Genomic DNA, 16994 nt, shown 5'->3' on the forward strand with positions numbered 1-16994 from the left:
TCTGATATCAATATGAAACAGATCAGAATTTCAGTTTTCATTTCCTGATATTTATATCTCAAAGTGTTAAACTTAGAACATGGTGACAGACCACCCAAATTTTAGTTGAGCAAACATATTGGTACAGATACTTAATACAATTTATTTTTTTCACATCCCTTAACAATTTAGGCCAGTGACTTATTTCAAAAGTGATACTCACTTTACTGTGAGTGGCCAAAGGATGGTTTTAAATACCTGGGTATTTTTATTCCGTCTTCTTTAGATCAACTACTGTATATGACACAAACTATAAGAAAATAATCTAATATGGATTGCTGGTTACATTTAATAAGCTAAATCAGGCTGGGGGCTAAAGGATTCTAAACTGCAGGTATTATTTCTTGTATAAAGGATCATACATACTCACGTTGGATTAATATTGAAAAGAGTCTCTGTTCTGATGTGTCTCAAATAGAAGTTCAGATAGAGAGTAGACTAAAGCCCAATTAAAAAATTTGAAACGTTGTATGGTCTGCCCATAAAAAAATGAATTAGTAGCTAGTATAGGATCTCAAGGGATTTGTACTATCATAAGCAGACACAGTTTTCAAAAAGTGATCTTAACACAGGCTCTACTATTTGCATCAGGTTTCATAACGATGTAGTCAAATCATTTGAACAAATAAGAAGGACTTAGGAACGGACACATCAGAGGGACAGCTCAGGTTGGCTGTTTTGGGGACAAGGTCAGAGATGGTTTGGACATGTACAGAGGAGGGAGATGGTTATACTGGTAAAAGGATGTTGGAGATGGAGTTGCCAGGTAAGAGGTCAAGAGGAAGGCCAAAGAGGAGATATGTGGATGTGCAAAAAGAGGACATGAAGTTGAATTCTTGCAAGAGTAGAGGATGATGAGGATAGAGTTAGGTGGAAAAAACAGGCAAAGCAGAAAGTAGATGAATAAGAGGAAGTGAGAATTCATACTTGTAGAAATACATGGATGGATGGGAATTGATTGAACCCTTAACAAAGGCCTCGGGTATGTTTTTTGAACTTTGATTGGTGGGGAAGGATTTTTGTTCTTTTGAAATTGTTGGAAGGGGTGCTTTGAACCTGCCAAACAGCTCTGTTGTTACCAGCTCTATAACTACAAACACAATGGAAAGAAATCTACATTTCAAGGAAGGACATGCAGAATAACTGATATTCAGAGATTGCAAATCTCTGTGCACATAATTTACATTGTCCATCACCTGATTAAATCCTATCACCTGATTAATCTCTGTCTCTGTCTCTCTGTCTCTCTGTCTCTCTGTCTCTCTGTCTCTCTCTCTCTCTCTCTCTCTCTCTCTCTCTCTCTCTCTCTCTCTCTCTGTGCGCTGTTCCGAGTTCCTAGTTTCATTGTCTCAGGTATGTGCTTGAAAAGATCTGACTTTGCTGAGGTGATAACTCAAAAGCGGTAACTCAAGGGGTTAAATCTTCAGTAAACTGGCAGGTCACATAAACAGGAGGTCACCTCTTCACATAAAATCCTAATAAAATACATTTTGGTTTGTGGTTGTAACATGTCGAAATGTGAAAAAGTTGCACTGTAAATGAGTGATAACAGCCTGCCAGCCCCAGGAACGTTTTTTTTTGGTATTTGGACTCGGGCATGCTGCAACAGTTCTCAGGAGCTGTATTGCTGCTGCCCATAATTACTATAGATGATTGTGTCATCCAAGCAGTGTGGGTGGAGAATTCTGTTCATTAAATGTTGCTGAGGCTCCCCAACTCACTGTGACCTTGAAGGTCCCTTGCCACTTTGCAAGTAATTTGGAGCTTGATGTGGGGGATAACACAAATAACACATTCGCCAGGGGTGAATTTGTGTAGCTAGGGACCCCTTTATCATACGGCTGGGTCTGATGTTCTTGGATCTGATGTTCATAGGTAGCCAGCCATACACTGCTTCCTGGCTGGTACTGCAGAACTGGTTCTCTGTGTTTGTTCTTGTATGTTTGAGCAGCATGTTTGAGTCTTGAATCTACTGTTGGTGAATCAGTGGGGTTTCCATTCCAGGGGAACAATGGTGGTTGACAACTGAGCACACATTAGAATAACTTGAATTTGTTAGCAGATTTGTGGAAAGAGTTCTGGGCATATTTCACTAAGGGCATGAAACTGGGCACAATATCTCAGATTGGTGCAGAAAAATGGATGCAACTTACCACCTTAGTTGGGTTACTGAACTTTGATGTTGAATTATTCATGATAAACTCATGTAAGACTGACATTCACCTTCCAGTTCTTCCATAAAGCTAGCCCACACTCACCCACACTTTGGATTAAATAACGAGACATCATGGCACTTTTTTTACATTAAATAGAATGTATTAAAACCTGTCTGTTTTGCCTTGCAGCTGACACATCACAACCGTGCGGCAATAGAAAATATATTAATGTCCTGGCCAATCACAATTCAGAACCCACAGTGCTGTTTACTAAATACACTTAACAGTTTTAAGTATACTCACCAAAACAAAGAAACTTTTTAATTAAACCTTTCAGTAAAATATAAATTAAACATAATTATTATGTTGGGTTTATATTCTGTTTTGCTGTTCAAGCCAACATTCAGATCTGTTCAAGTTTTATTATTATGCCTGAGAAAGCAAGCATTCTATTCTGATCCTTAAACTTATTATTAGCTTATTATTATACATTTCTACATGCTACTCCTAATTTTAATCTGTTTATTTTAAAACAAACTCATCAATAATAAATGTAAGTGTTTAACTAAATGTAAGTGTCTAATTTTTTTCAAACTACATTCACCAATCAAAGTACATCCCGTCAGGCTGCTCTGACTCATCAAGTTGTATTTTTTTTTTAACTGATCACATATCAAAATATCTCCAAAATAGCCAAAAACTCTCATAGACTTGGCTTAAAATATCCATGATTCAACTGCCAACTGTTAAAACTCACAAATATTCTCTCCTTTATTTCACCTGTAAAAGAGACTCTATCACTTTCAGTCCTTCAACCCTCTAATAGCACAGTCCCCGTTTATCACCTTATGTATTTATCTTCACGCTCCATCTAACCTCCTACTTGTATAACTCTAATGTTCAACTCTAACTTCAAACTCTGTTTGTCAAGGCAAGATCAAAGATTGTTGTGTTACCTGTTATCCTTGTTCTTCTGAGATAAAAATTCTGCTTCTCTAGGGCTTTCAAGCTATATGCATCAAATTAATCAAAATTTGTGGTTTACATATTCCATACTCTGATTTTTTATTATTCTTTATATTTTAATATTTTAATATATTTTATATTTTAAGGTAAGAGCACATCTATAGTTCAGTAGGTTCTTCTTACACGCAATACTACCAAGTTAGTTTGACACCATTTATGTACCATTTATATAATTTTCACGTGGTCTTATAATTGGGTCATTTTTTTTTTCTAATGACCAAAATGTAATTACAAATTTGAACAGGAAACAGGTAAAGGTTGTGGGATCAAAAAACAACAGAATCATATAAGTATAGTACCTATAGATTCTCACTGAATAGTGCATTAAGCTACAGTTTATAATTTTTTATTTTATTTTGATTGTGTTGATGGTTTGTGCAAAGAAATGGTTTAATGGTTTGATGGTTTAAGAAATCCACTAGAAACTTGGAATTTCATTCACTCTCTATTTTATAAGCCATTCTTTATTTACTAAATGCATGTGTGTATGTGTTAACATTTACAAGTTAATGTTTTCATAATACTTTGGAATTTTATTCTCTGTGGCCAATGGAAGTAATATCAATTTTAAAAATTATAGCTATGCCCATACTGATAATTTATCAGTAAATTAATCAATTATTAAAACATTCTGCTATGACTCCATACTAATTCCTTCATATATAGTTGAGTTTTTGTATGTCTGACAGCTGGGAGGAGTTAAGTGATGTAGCCAGTGTATGATCAGCTATTGGAGTGTAGTTTCTAATTAGTTCATGTTCAGAGCCTTGTGGATTTATTCCAATTAAATGAGTAATTGGATAATCTGGAGTATTTAGCAATTCTGGTGAAATTTCACCACATTGCAATATTTATTGTCTTAATCCGTTTAATATCTGTACTCTGTCTAGATGTTGTGGCTACTGTTTCTACAAATATGGCAAGTAACAGGTGAGAGTGGGCTTCCTTGTCTAGTACCTCTGGGCTACTGTGACCATTATGAAATTATAGTCTATTTGTGATCATTGTGGCCTTGGGTGATTTATAGACACAGACATGTTTATAGACCTCAGAAGGGCAGCTGTCTCAGCTTTATAGACCTCTTCAGATTCAATAGGTTTATCTATGGAATTTGTTTGTTCTTCTTTTAATTATGGAAGCTTGATTTTCTTTTAAAAATAGATGTTGATGAAAGGGATTTATTTTTTCCTTAAATAAATGAATCTCTCTCTTTCTCTGTTTACCATAGTAGTGTTGGTCAGGTTTCTGGACATTTATTTATTTTGATGGAAGATTCAGTTTTGAAATACAGTAAATACAAAACGTCTACACACGCATACAAAATTGCAGGTTTTTAAAATATTAAGACAGAAATAACAACATAAATGTCAAACTTGTTACATCGTTAACGTGATATTTCAACAAACAAAAATCCAGGCAAAAATAGAAGTCATTTATAATCGGAAACACTTTAGATCAACACGCGTACAATCTGATTTAATAAGTCTGCACACCCTTTCATTATGTAGTACTGTCCTCAAAGTTAACCAGTCACATTCAAACTTAGACTTTACATTACAGTGATTCTGATCACTGATAGCTATGCTCCACAAAGATTTGCCAAACAAACTGCAAGACAGTGCATACATACCGACAGCGAAGTATGGTGGGGGTAGTATTATGCTTTAGGGCTTCTTCTTTTCAGCTGGGCCAGAGGTACTTGTTATGATAGGTAGGAAAATGAATAGCTACTAATAGATATTTTGGCACAAAACTTTCTGTCCTCTGTCAAAAAGCTGAAAATAAAAAAGAATTTCACATTCCAGCATGGCAATGACCCAAAGTACACATCAAAATCAACTATAATTTAAATATAATCCAGAAAATGTTTGCCTTTGCATGAAGCACATGCATATTATTTATACACAGTACTAAAAACAAAGGGGTAAAATGACTCAGTAATCAGCTTTACATATAAAATGAGATCACACTACACTGCGTACAGCTCCTCATTAATAATAACAGCCCATATCATTATACATTCACGTTGCTAGTCTTATTACCCATTTATTATCTATTACTTTTGTACATATCTCTGCTTTTCTTTTATAACTTAACCACACTATAAAATATACCGATTTTATAAGCATTACTGTTTAGATTACAGAAATAATCTTGGTAGACTTCTGACCTAAGTGTAAAACAAAATTAACTTGTACTGCTTAAAAGAACATTTGCTTACAAGAACATTTATTAAAGCTTTGGATTGTCAAATTTTAAATTCAGTCAATCATCATATCATTTAATGCAACTAGAATCACTAATACAATTCATTCAGTAGTAATTTCTAAATTATAATAGTTAAATTATCATGCAAGTTCAGATTTTTTGCTGTCAAACCTCAGCAGCTCAGCTAATTTCCTGTTCCACTTGCACTGCTATCTGACCATAAAAAAAAGTTGCATGTCTCTCCTTGATTGTAGAGGTACTGTGTAGTTTGTCCCACCCTTGTGGCTTTGAGAGAACCTGCAGGCAATCTGACTTTTCTGGGTTATTTCTGCTGCACTTGTGACAAAGGGAAGAGGAAGGAGTAGGAAAAGAAGATGGTGATAACATACTTCCTGGCAAAAGAACTTCATTTGCTTCTTGCTTATAGACTTTGGGAAAAGTTGTATTCATTGCGAAAACTGAGGAGTACACAGACTCATTGCGATGTGGTCCACTAGCTTGGCAATTCTGATTGGTGACACTGGCTATTACATTATTGGGAGTAGAGAACCTTCCCCTTTCTCCATCTGTTCTTCCCTCTTCTGCCCTTTGAACCATACCCAACCTGGCCTGGATCTTCTTCTTTAGGTTCTGCAATGCACCCTGGAATCTCTTGCTGAGTAGAGCATACAGTAATGGGTTGATGTCTGAGTTGAACAGCACAAGCCAGTATGAGAAAGTGACAGCAGCAGGTGGCACCTGGCTCACTGATCGGGAGAGGGCAGTCTCAGTGGCCTGTATCAATGCAACTCCAATGTATGGTGTCCAGCAAAGAAAGAAGGCAGCAATAACCATGAAAAGCCTCACAACACCATGTTGCTGGGAATGACTGTTCTGCAGTGTGCTACCACTCTGGAGGTGAGCAAGGAAAGTGTGCAGACGTCGACCAGAATGTCTAGAGCTGATTTTCCCTTCATGTTCTAAAGTTGGTTCGCCAGTAAGATCTGCTTTGGGATGAGTATCATTGAAGTGAGATTCTGATACAAACCTTCCACTTACATAGTACACGAGCCTGGATGGTTCATGCAGTTCCAGGTCCACAGTTGAACACTGGTGGGATAATTCAAATGATGACGATATGTTGTGGCCCCTGCTGTGTTGAAAGTGCTGGTGAAGGCTGTGGATCCTTTGAGCATGGTGATGTGCTACTCGTACAATCTTCACATAGCAAAAGAGAATGACTATGGCAGGAAGGAGAAAGCACAGGGCTGCCATGAAAACTGTATAGCTGGGACTGCTAGCCCAGTTGACAGCACAGCTGTACATAGGGTTCACAAAGCTGATGTTGCTCCACCCTAGGAGAGGTGGACAACTGGTGAGCATGGCCTGAAGCCAGATCCATAGTACAGCTGCTCCAGTTCGCCATGCAGTACAGCGTGAATTATAGCGCAGACAGTCCACAATGGAGTAATAGCGATCCAAAGCAATCGCTGCAAGTGTTAGGACTGAAGCACTGCAGTAGACTGAGGAGGTGTAACCCACGTAAAGACATAAATCCTGCAGGGGTTATAAAGAGTAAAATCAGTACATACACTGTATGTCATGCAGATACAAGTCAGGAGCTTCAGTTAAACTTCACGTTAACAATGCAGAAAAATGTTATCTCTGTGACAGTTCTGTGGGTGGAAATGCCTTGTTGATAAAAGGTCAAAATGAAATGGCCAGATTAGTTGGATTTGCTAGGAAGGATATAGAAACTCCTATAATTACTCTTTACATCTGTGGTGAGCAGAAAAGCATCTCAAAACATAGATTAAATAAATCACATGGTCTTTAACTCATTCTTAAACAATCTAGTTTGTTCTTGGCAGACAGGCATGGAACTTGATGTGGTCTTTTATTTAGTTTCATCTAATGTCTTTAATGCAGGTTTCTTTCATTAGTAAGTATGAAGGATGTGTGTGAAGTGTAATTTTGTAGGCTTTAACACACATTTATGATATAGATGTATGCGTAGATGGCCTTACTAACAGTGCAGTTCACCCATCCATTATTCATGATAGACACAGCCACAAATGGCATGACACCAATGCCAACCAGGAAGTCACTGATTGCCAAATTTATAATGAGCACAGACGTCACACAGTGGAATGTCTTTGTTGCCACCACAATCATGATGACCAGGATATTTCCTAACAAACAAAAATTTAAATGGGTTTTAAATATAATCAGAACAGTGAAAAATATTATCTTGTTCTTTATCTAAAGATGAATGAAAACACCAAATAGAAAAGTAAGTGAATTTACATCGATCTATTGTTTTACATATTGTACATCAACAGCAATTAATATACCGTTTTAATATATTTTGGGCAGCAGGGAGAGATAATCATTTCTAAAATAACCTGCTTTTAGGCAAACATTATACTAATATAATGTAATGTTTTTTTTTAATTACATTGTGTAATATAAATATAACAGAGGATTGAAATTCATTAAAAAGAGCCAAACATGAGGGATAATAGTAGTAGAAGTAGTAGTAGTAGTAGTAGTAATAATAATAATAATAATAATAATAATAATAATAATAATAATAATAATAATAATACTGATTAAAAAAGCATTTAAATGTTGGAGTTTCCAAATAATAAGAATCTCAGAATACAGAATGAGACACTTTCTATCGTGAACCAATTTTTATTTAAACCTTAAGAGAAATCAGTGTTTGAAAGGCAACAGAAAACCCGTCTATTAGCCAACTGTTCCATGTTCATTAGCTACTTTAAATACTTTTTATTGTTAATAAAACGTTTGGTACGAAAACCTATATAATAGTAAGATACCAGATTTACAACTGCCCTTAACAAAAGAAAAGGCTTCATTGGTTTAATTATATTCATTTTCATCATGTAAACTACCTTTGTGCCTACAGGACCAAGTATTGTATTAACAACATAATTCATATTGATCTGTTTACCTGTTACTGCTCCGACACACATGAGCACCATGAGGACCTCCAACAGCAGCGCCGCACGCGGAGAGAAAGTCAGCACAGAACCGGTCGAGTTTCTCCACGAAGTCCGCGTTTCACGCAGGAAACGATAGCTGGCATCCAACCATATGTTGTCCATTTAAATTGACTCAAAAATTGCAAAACAGGTAAAAAAAAAAAAAAAAAAAAGAAGCGGTATTCAGAATTTCTCCGCGTTAGTGTTTGAAACAAGGCGGCCATGTATGCACAGGCAAACTATGAATGTAAGAAAAAACATAGTAAAGAAACTAGTAGATTTTGGCTTGGAGCCCTGTGCATGATCTCCTTCCTTCCTTTTTGACCATGGTGTTTATCCTCAGGTGTGTGTAGAGTACACAGGGGCGGGACAGATGAAAACATCTGCATAAACAGACCTACATTTTTTTTTCGACTGACAAAGGTGGAAAATCAAACACTTAACAAAACAAATGGGTAAAGAAAAGTAAATAATTCTGCTGATGTCTTTAAACGACTCAGATGTTTAATTTCCCACGGTTTGGTTGGCGTTTTAGGATCTCATTTTTTCATATATTTTAAAAGGATATCTATGTTCTATAATTTTATATTTTTGTTTTTTTTTTTAAAAAAAAGTCTAAAGAGAAATACATTTGACATTTTGTCAGTTTTATTTGCTATATTTATTTACCTGCTATTCCTTTAATATTCTAGGACCAAATAAGAGCTTATTTTTTGAGTAAAATATGACATCACATATGAAGGCTGACTAATGAATTGCACACATATTGCTGTCACATATATGCATGCTCACTGTAGTTCTCAGAGCATGTTGATAAGGTGAGAACAAAACTCAGACAGATGGATGTATAGATAGATAACTTTATTAATATCAGAGAAAATTCACAATTTATTATGAAAAATGTTTACCAGTATTTTTGTGTAATTTACACTGTCCAATCATTTCAGATCCTGACTCTTCCCCATAAATGGGCTATTTCAAAGCAAAGTAATTAAGAGGATTGGTCAGGACCCAAATGCTGTCTAGTGTATTCCCACACCAACAGTGCGGCGCTCACATGAACGTTGAGAGAGCGAGTCACTCCTTGCTGAGGAATCTCCACACACACATCCAACAACTGCAAGAGGTCTGCGGGAATGCCTTCTCGTTCATTCCTAATAGTAAAAGATATGAAGGATAATTGATGTTGAACATTACATCTGCATGATGTATTTAGGTAAATCAATGCACATAACAGAAAGCAATTAAATATTGTACGTGGCACACAACCAACCGGGGCCTGTACTACTGGCCATTAAACATCAACAGCCCACAAAAGATTAAGGAATCTAAACCAAGCTTATTTAAATGTGAATATCAGTGATAAAATGCAGGTGTTTGTGTGAGTACTATATGGGATGCAAGGATATTTTTACCTAAGATATCATTTTTGCCTCGAGGTTTAAGATTGTAAGAAAACAGCATTTTTTTTAGTTAGATAGATAGTTTATGAAAATCTGTATTTAAGGATTTCTCAAAATGTTATCCTACTGTACCATTATGCATAGATTTTAGACCCACAAATACTGCAGATGAGGTCTTTTTTCCATGCATATATATTGTATAAACACTGATGTGAATATAGCAGTAAGACATTCACAGAAAAGGCCACAATGATTGTTGTGATTTGATTGCTGTTAAACACTGTAAAATTTCTGTAAGCCTCAGAGTGAAGATTAAGAGTATTGCAACTGAATTATGGATTACATGTTTCAGTAGCTTTTATGGTATATGTTTTATGGATTTTTTTAGTTTATATTTTCATATGGTATATGTAGTGCTGCTGACGAAAGTTCTGCATGCAAGGACAAGTCTATTCTGTCTCCAACATGTAGCTGTGAAGAGATTTCCCCTTGAGAACAATGTCAATTAGGCTCACAACATTCAACTGCAGTGTCAGCTCCCAAAGAGATGCACACAATATGCACAGGGCCTTCCAGTAAACATTAGAGCTTTAGTGATCGCATACCCTCTTGACAAACATGATGTTATTACCCTAACAGCAGTAGCGTTTTCTCTGGAAACCTATAGTTTTGCAAATTCTGGCTGTTGGCTGTCTGTTCCACTCCAATGATACTGTAACCCTCTCTCTGCTTCAGCTGAAGAAAATCTGCCAGTTCCAAGGGCTTCACCTAGGAGAAAATACAAATAATGTAAACCATCTAACCAAGAGTCCAGACCATGATCTCCTTCCTTGTATACCATTTCAAATGTCAAAGTTAAGATGTATGGCTTATTAATTGTGAAACAGACAAACAGATCAAAAAAAGAAAATTCACACACCCCATTGATATTTGACAATGTAGTAAGATGTGACTTAAATATTACTAAATTTATGCTCAGTTTGGTATGTCAGATTCCTGAAAAAATACAGCAAGTTTGATGGCCATACATCACACCATTAAGCTTGGGGCAGTTGGCAACAGTATTGAGAATCATTGCTTATTACATCCATCATGATGACTATTCAGCTAGATGATTTAACTGTCTGTGGGAAGATGTAGTGTCTGTAGCTTCTTGTTGGACCAAAATAAAGTGTATGATTATTTTCTTTTCTATATGGATCGTAATAACCTGCTGTTTAACTTTGAAGGAGAGGAATAAAATCTCTCTCTGATTTAGCTTCTCTTGCCTGTGCAGTGAAATTCCATTTAGCATTAGAGCTTCAACACTGGGATGTTCACCTTCTGTTCTATGTTTATGTTCTGTAAAGCTGCCTTGAGGCGAAGCCCATTGTAAAAAGCGCTATACAAATAAACTTGAATTAAATTGAAATTAAGTTTGTTGGCTGTCCTTATATGAGTGCTTGCTTCAGGTCCTTCCAAAATTTTTATTTTGGACTAATGTCAAGACATTGAATTGTCCATTCTAAAACATTATCTTTGTTCCTGTTTAATAATTCTTTGGTATGCAGACTTGTGTGCTTTTGTTCGTTGTATTGGTGTATGATCTTTTTTCCTTGAGATTCAGTTCACTGACAGATTTCCTGCCAATTTCATTTAGAATTCACTGGTATAAATTCTGAAAACACCATCAATGATGGCAAACTGTCCTGGCCCAGATGCAGCAATACAGGCCAAACGCATGATTCTACCACTACCATGTTTCACAGAAGGTATAAGAGGTTCTTAGACAGGAATTCAGTATTTTCCTTTCTCCAAAAATAAGCCTTTGTATTTTAAACCCAAAAGATTTATTTTGGTCTCATTTCTAAACAAATTTTCTTTTCCAATAGTCCTCTGGCTTGTCCACATGATCTTTAGCAAACTTCATGGGTAGCAATGTTCTTTTTGAAGAGTAGTGTCTTTCATAATATTTGTGTCAATTTTGTTTTGATTGAGTTCACTTTGCCTGCTTTTGGGGCTTGTATGAAAGTCTGATGTTATTTTGGGTCATATTTATCCAGAAATATAGACATTTCTAAAGGTAAACTTTAAGTGACACTGTGTGTGTGCATGCGTGTGTGTGCGTGTGTGTGTGCATGTGTGTGTGTGTACATATATATATATATATATATATATATGTATGTACACACACATATATACACACACACACATACGCGCACACGCACACACACACACACACACACACACACACACACACACACACACACACACACACACACACACACACACACTCCCCCTCTTAGTCTATTCTATGCAGTTTCACTGAGTCTGGGCCCATGAGAGCTTTAGACTCTTGTTCCTGGTTTCTGGTCTTGCTCCAGAGTGTTCCTAATATATTGGTTGGTGATTGTTTTGACCAGCTGTCATGCTTTGATGAGTTATATTTTTGTAATATAATATTTTGTAAGTATTAAAATAGGTAACTGAGACATCTTTAAACTTTAATGGAAATATTAGGAATGCATGTTTCAAATGTCAAAATTAAACTGTAGATATCATAAATGGAACACCACATAACTAATCGGCAAATTCAATGTCTCGAGAAAAAAAATGATCCTTTTTTTTTAATTTTCTGGTTGGTTGCCTGTTGTAAAGTTTGAGACAACGGACTACTTACAACTTTCTAGCAACAGTGTAGGTAACTTCCATGTGTTCACATACTTTTGGCCATATAAAGTATATCTGAAAATTATTTATGATTATTCACATTTACATTAAAAGCTGTTGAGAGAATGAGACAACTGACTGAAAATTCTGTTTGTATATTACCACTATATAAATCCAAATCAGAAAGGTTTTTCAAAAACACAACTTGTATCCATATTAAACATATGATGACCATTTCAATCCATTCTGTTCAAAATTGTAATAACAGCATTAACTGTTCAATAATCATTTACCAAATATAGTTTAAAAACCTGTCCAGCTCTACTTCTGTTAATGATTTAACAATTTAACTGTAATAAATCACATCTTATACATTCACAATGCAGTCTTCTAGGCACATATTGACTAAGAGTCAGTGACAGATGGTTTTGCAACCTTAATGGTGAACTGGACTACGACTGCAATAAAAAGCTCACACAATATGCAAGCATTTTTCCAATCTTATCATCACAAGTAAATATTTATTCATGAAATGGATTTTCAATTGATAAACCACCAGCATGAATGTTATGCATCACTCAAATAAGGGAATATATGAGAAGATGGTGGAGTCAATAAATCAATAAAAAAAACCTTTTATTATTTGCATCTTGATATGGTCATATTAAGATAAAAATTATTTGGATTATAGTGGATTTGCTGAGATGCAAATATCTGAGCAGACATTAAGATCAAAATAAATCTGCCTAAAGGTGGTTAAATCAATTATATTCTCACTCCTGCATTACAGCGTGCCAGTCCTCATGGTGTTTGCATTAAGGACATACATTTATTTATATGTCAAAAATAAAAGTATTCAGTACGGTTTTTCATGTAGAAACTACACCCTGTTGTTGCACAAGGCACACTGCAGAAATAGAATATGCATCTGTTGTGAAATTCCACATTGACAACATAGGAGAGCATTTGAGTTAGCACCACTTCTTATGGTAAAATGAACTTAAACAGAAACACACCTCCATCAGAGGAAGCCACAGCTCAGAAGAGACACTCAGGGCTTGGAATTGTTTGTCCCCGACATGATGCAGGCTTCCCAACACAAGAGCACTGGCTCCAAAGATTTCACAGGTTCGACAAAGACCTATGACAAACACAAGCACATACATGCATGCACATAAAAAAACCAAAAAACTGACTGATTGCATTCTTACAAAATTAGATACTAAGGAATAATAATTCAGGGTCACATGAAGAAACAAATGCTATTTTGACAGTTTTGAAAAAATCTGATTTAGAGAAAGACTGAGAGAAAGAATATGCAGTGTATATTTTATATAGCATATAAATCCTAGTCAAAAATGTTTTTCGAAACATACAGTCGATGCTGTGATTTTTGCAAGACAGTGTCAACAGTGATAATTTCAACAGTAATTTACCTATGTCAGGTACAGAATTGTTCGATTCTAGTGCTGTTGGACTGTTAATAATTCATCATTTTAACTTGAGTTTGAAGTCAATAACACTACACACGTCTACTCCAACATTAAGAAAGCAACTACATAAAATGATACGTGCGAGTAACTTGGAAACTACATCTCATACACTCACATTTCAATGTGTAAATACGGAATGACGATCGCTTACACATGGATTTACAACATGACTGCATTATTTTCACTGATAAAAAGCTCTAACAAAATGCAAGCAAATATATAATTTCAGTCTGATCATTACTTGAAAATATTTATTTACAAAAAAAAAATCTTCATTAGATAAAACGTAACATGAATATTGTGCCAAGAAAAAAATCTGTTTATGTATTTTGATTCACTCAGTGACTAAAACTCTGAGTTCACAATCTGTGGAGTGGCAGAATTGCTAGTCTGTTATTTTTGCACATATGCTAGCGGTCTAGATCTGGAAGGTGAGCTCCCTCACAAACACTTGGCTTGTATATGAATGTACATTGACAAAACAAACCGCAATTGTAGTTAAATCTTCCAAGTCGTACAATTTAACTAGAATTTAAAGTCACAGTCATGCATAAACTTTTTTACACATTTAACTAATTACATTTTTACACAACCATTTTAAACCATTTCAAACTGTCTAAGAGTAAACACTAAACTGTACGTGTGACAGGAAAAATGGCTCATACCACCCAGGTTTGTAGGCTTGTCAATAAGTGAGGCAACAACAAAGAGGGAAGTAGTAAGTTTGCTTAGACGGGCTATTCTTTGCTGGACAAAGATGTGTGGCTCCACCTCCTGCACATTCAGACTCCAAGGAGCAATCTTTTTCTGCACATCTGCCCAGCGCTCTTCTTGTTCCAACTCAACTTTAGGACACACAAATGCATACATTGTTGATATTTAGGACAAGTGCATACAATAGATATGAAACATCTAAACACCACTTTTCAATTAAAAAAGATTTTGTGACGTAAAAAAAAAATCAACCCATTAAGTGTAAAACAGATAAAGGTTTTTAGGGAAAAAAAAGAAAAGAATATAATAATAAAGAAAATAATAACCTGGCTGTAAAGAAAATGAGCACACTCTGTTAAAGCACCTTTTGGTTGTAATAGGATAGGGATAGATATATAATATTTTACATTTTAAAGTAATATTTTTAAATGAATTTAAATTCCCTTTATTCTTATTTTTATTATAATACATATTTACATATATATTTTTTCTCTTCTGTTTCTATACATCTGTAAAGCTGCTTTGGGACCTTCTTGGTTACTACTAATGATTTTGGAAATTGATTTATAATAAGATCCTGTACATGCTTTTCAAACTCTTTGAGGAATATAGCTGTAGCAGTTGGACTTCATTTGGTTTTATTCAGAATCACATAATTAATGTTAATTTAATTTGAACATGGGGTTGAATGTGATTTTAATTTAGCACAGTCACATGTCTCATTATAAAATGTGTGTGCAAACTCAGATTATTGTTGATTTTTGATAATTATTGATATTACTGATTATTGTAATTTTTGAAATAATGATTATTGTAATTTTTTGAAATAATTGTTTTTTTTTATCATTCAATATTTACATCTTAAAACCTGCATTTATAAAAGTGAAGTGTATAATTCTTCATTCCACTGTAAGCCAGTACAGAACCAACATTACAAATACCAAGAAATTTAATAATATAATTGTATATATTGAAAATCTGAATACCCAAAATAGCCTTAGGAGATTGTGTGCAGTGGATAAAGTGAGCTGGAATGATCCACAATCTATTTTTATTGTCCACAATATTATCTGATACAGGATGCATTAACACTGGCTATGCTAATTTGCTTTCATACAGTATGTATATGCAATATGCATGCATGTATATGCTATATAATGCATGTGACATTTTAGTGGACATTGTCATAAAACACTATTAGTGATTTCTTTTTCTACTGACAATTTTGATCCCAATATTGACCATAATATTTGCTCTTAATCTCTATTTTGAAGCTAGGTAAGACAATTGACCATACTGTATAATGAAGGTTCTCTCTGCTGCATTCTGCTGGTATTACCTGTATCCTGCTGAACCCAGTCACTGGGCTGTAGCTCTGACAGCTTCCTGCCAGTGTTTTTCAAAGGAATAGAGGAACTGTGTTGAAAGTCCACTAGCTTTTCAAACTTCCACACTGGAATGCACTCATCTTCTGCCAATTCTGACAGAACAGGAAATGTGTGGAATATTGTCTAGACAAGAGGAACAAATGTTTTAATTGTGTGCAATTTTATGTCACATGAAACCAGATTTTAGACAACAGAACATTATAAAAAACCTCAAGTATTTTGATGTATTTTGCAAAAGTCCTACACTTGCAAAAGTCCTACACAGTATGAAAAAAAAGTAATAAAAGAAAGCTAATAATAAGATCTAGAGCTCACCTCTATACTGTAATCATTAAGAGGATGAAAGACACTGAAGAAAAAATGCTCCTGAATTCTGGCCCAGTTCTTTGCGGCATTTCTGTAATAAAATTTTTGGAGGATGTAAACTTTTAAACAAAATTAATATCTATAACTTATCAATCCCATAATTCCATGTTTACATGTTAAAAGTCACATTATCCTTCTTTCCAAAATAACTAGAGAAGTCTAGAATCAGAATGTCAGCTGTCTGCAGTGAACATTTTCCCCTGGGTGAATGACTTAAAATGGACTATTCCTATGAATAAGACTCACCCAGTATTCTGCATGACCTCAGCTTGATGTAAGCAGGCTTCAACAACTGTTGCTAGTCCCTGCAGAGAGGCTGAACTGCTCTGTTCATTTTCAGCCAGAAGTCGTGCCCACTCTAAACCCCACACTCTTTTGAGAGCCAACAGTGCATACAGACGTACAGTGAAATTATGACTGAAACACCACATCAAAATCACTTCGATAGCCTTCTGCCATTCCCTTGCCTAAAAGAGAAACACAAGGATAAAAATGACTTAAGTCAGTTTAATAGACACAGATTTACAGTCCTAAAATCGGTGCATCTAATCATTTGCTTATCTTT

At 35.2% G+C, this 16994-nt stretch overlaps 2 protein-coding genes across 3 annotated transcripts in view; both read right to left on the minus strand.

The window, feature by feature from the left end:
* Positions 1-4480: 4480 nt before the first annotated feature.
* On the minus strand, positions 4481-8803 carry LOC113660671 (G-protein coupled receptor 161). The gene is made up of 3 exons (XM_027174342.2): positions 8386-8803; positions 7440-7600; positions 4481-6965 (listed from the first exon to the last, which is right to left on the minus strand). The coding sequence occupies exons 1-3, from the start codon at positions 8537-8539 to the stop codon at positions 5610-5612; spliced, it is 1671 nt and encodes a 556-aa protein (XP_027030143.1). The 5' UTR covers positions 8540-8803; the 3' UTR covers positions 4481-5609.
* A 455-nt stretch (positions 8804-9258) lies between these two features.
* Positions 9259-16994, minus strand: part of tarbp1 (TAR (HIV-1) RNA binding protein 1) — a 29679-nt gene continuing 21943 nt past the window's right edge. For both annotated transcript variants that reach the window (XM_047816297.1, XM_027174483.2), the window contains exons 23-29: positions 16676-16896; positions 16379-16460; positions 16015-16186; positions 14627-14806; positions 13485-13609; positions 10451-10587; positions 9259-9570 (exon numbers count right to left, since the gene is read on the minus strand). In XM_047816297.1, coding sequence (XP_047672253.1) covers positions 9408-9570; positions 10451-10587; positions 13485-13609; positions 14627-14806; positions 16015-16186; positions 16379-16460; positions 16676-16896 — 1080 coding nt within the window. In that variant the 3' untranslated portion in view covers positions 9259-9407. The remainder of the gene's footprint in view (positions 9571-10450; positions 10588-13484; positions 13610-14626; positions 14807-16014; positions 16187-16378; positions 16461-16675; positions 16897-16994) is intronic.

Source organism: Tachysurus fulvidraco, chromosome 7 (genome assembly GCF_022655615.1).
Source record: "Tachysurus fulvidraco isolate hzauxx_2018 chromosome 7, HZAU_PFXX_2.0, whole genome shotgun sequence".
Lineage (NCBI taxonomy): Eukaryota > Metazoa > Chordata > Actinopteri > Siluriformes > Bagridae > Tachysurus > Tachysurus fulvidraco.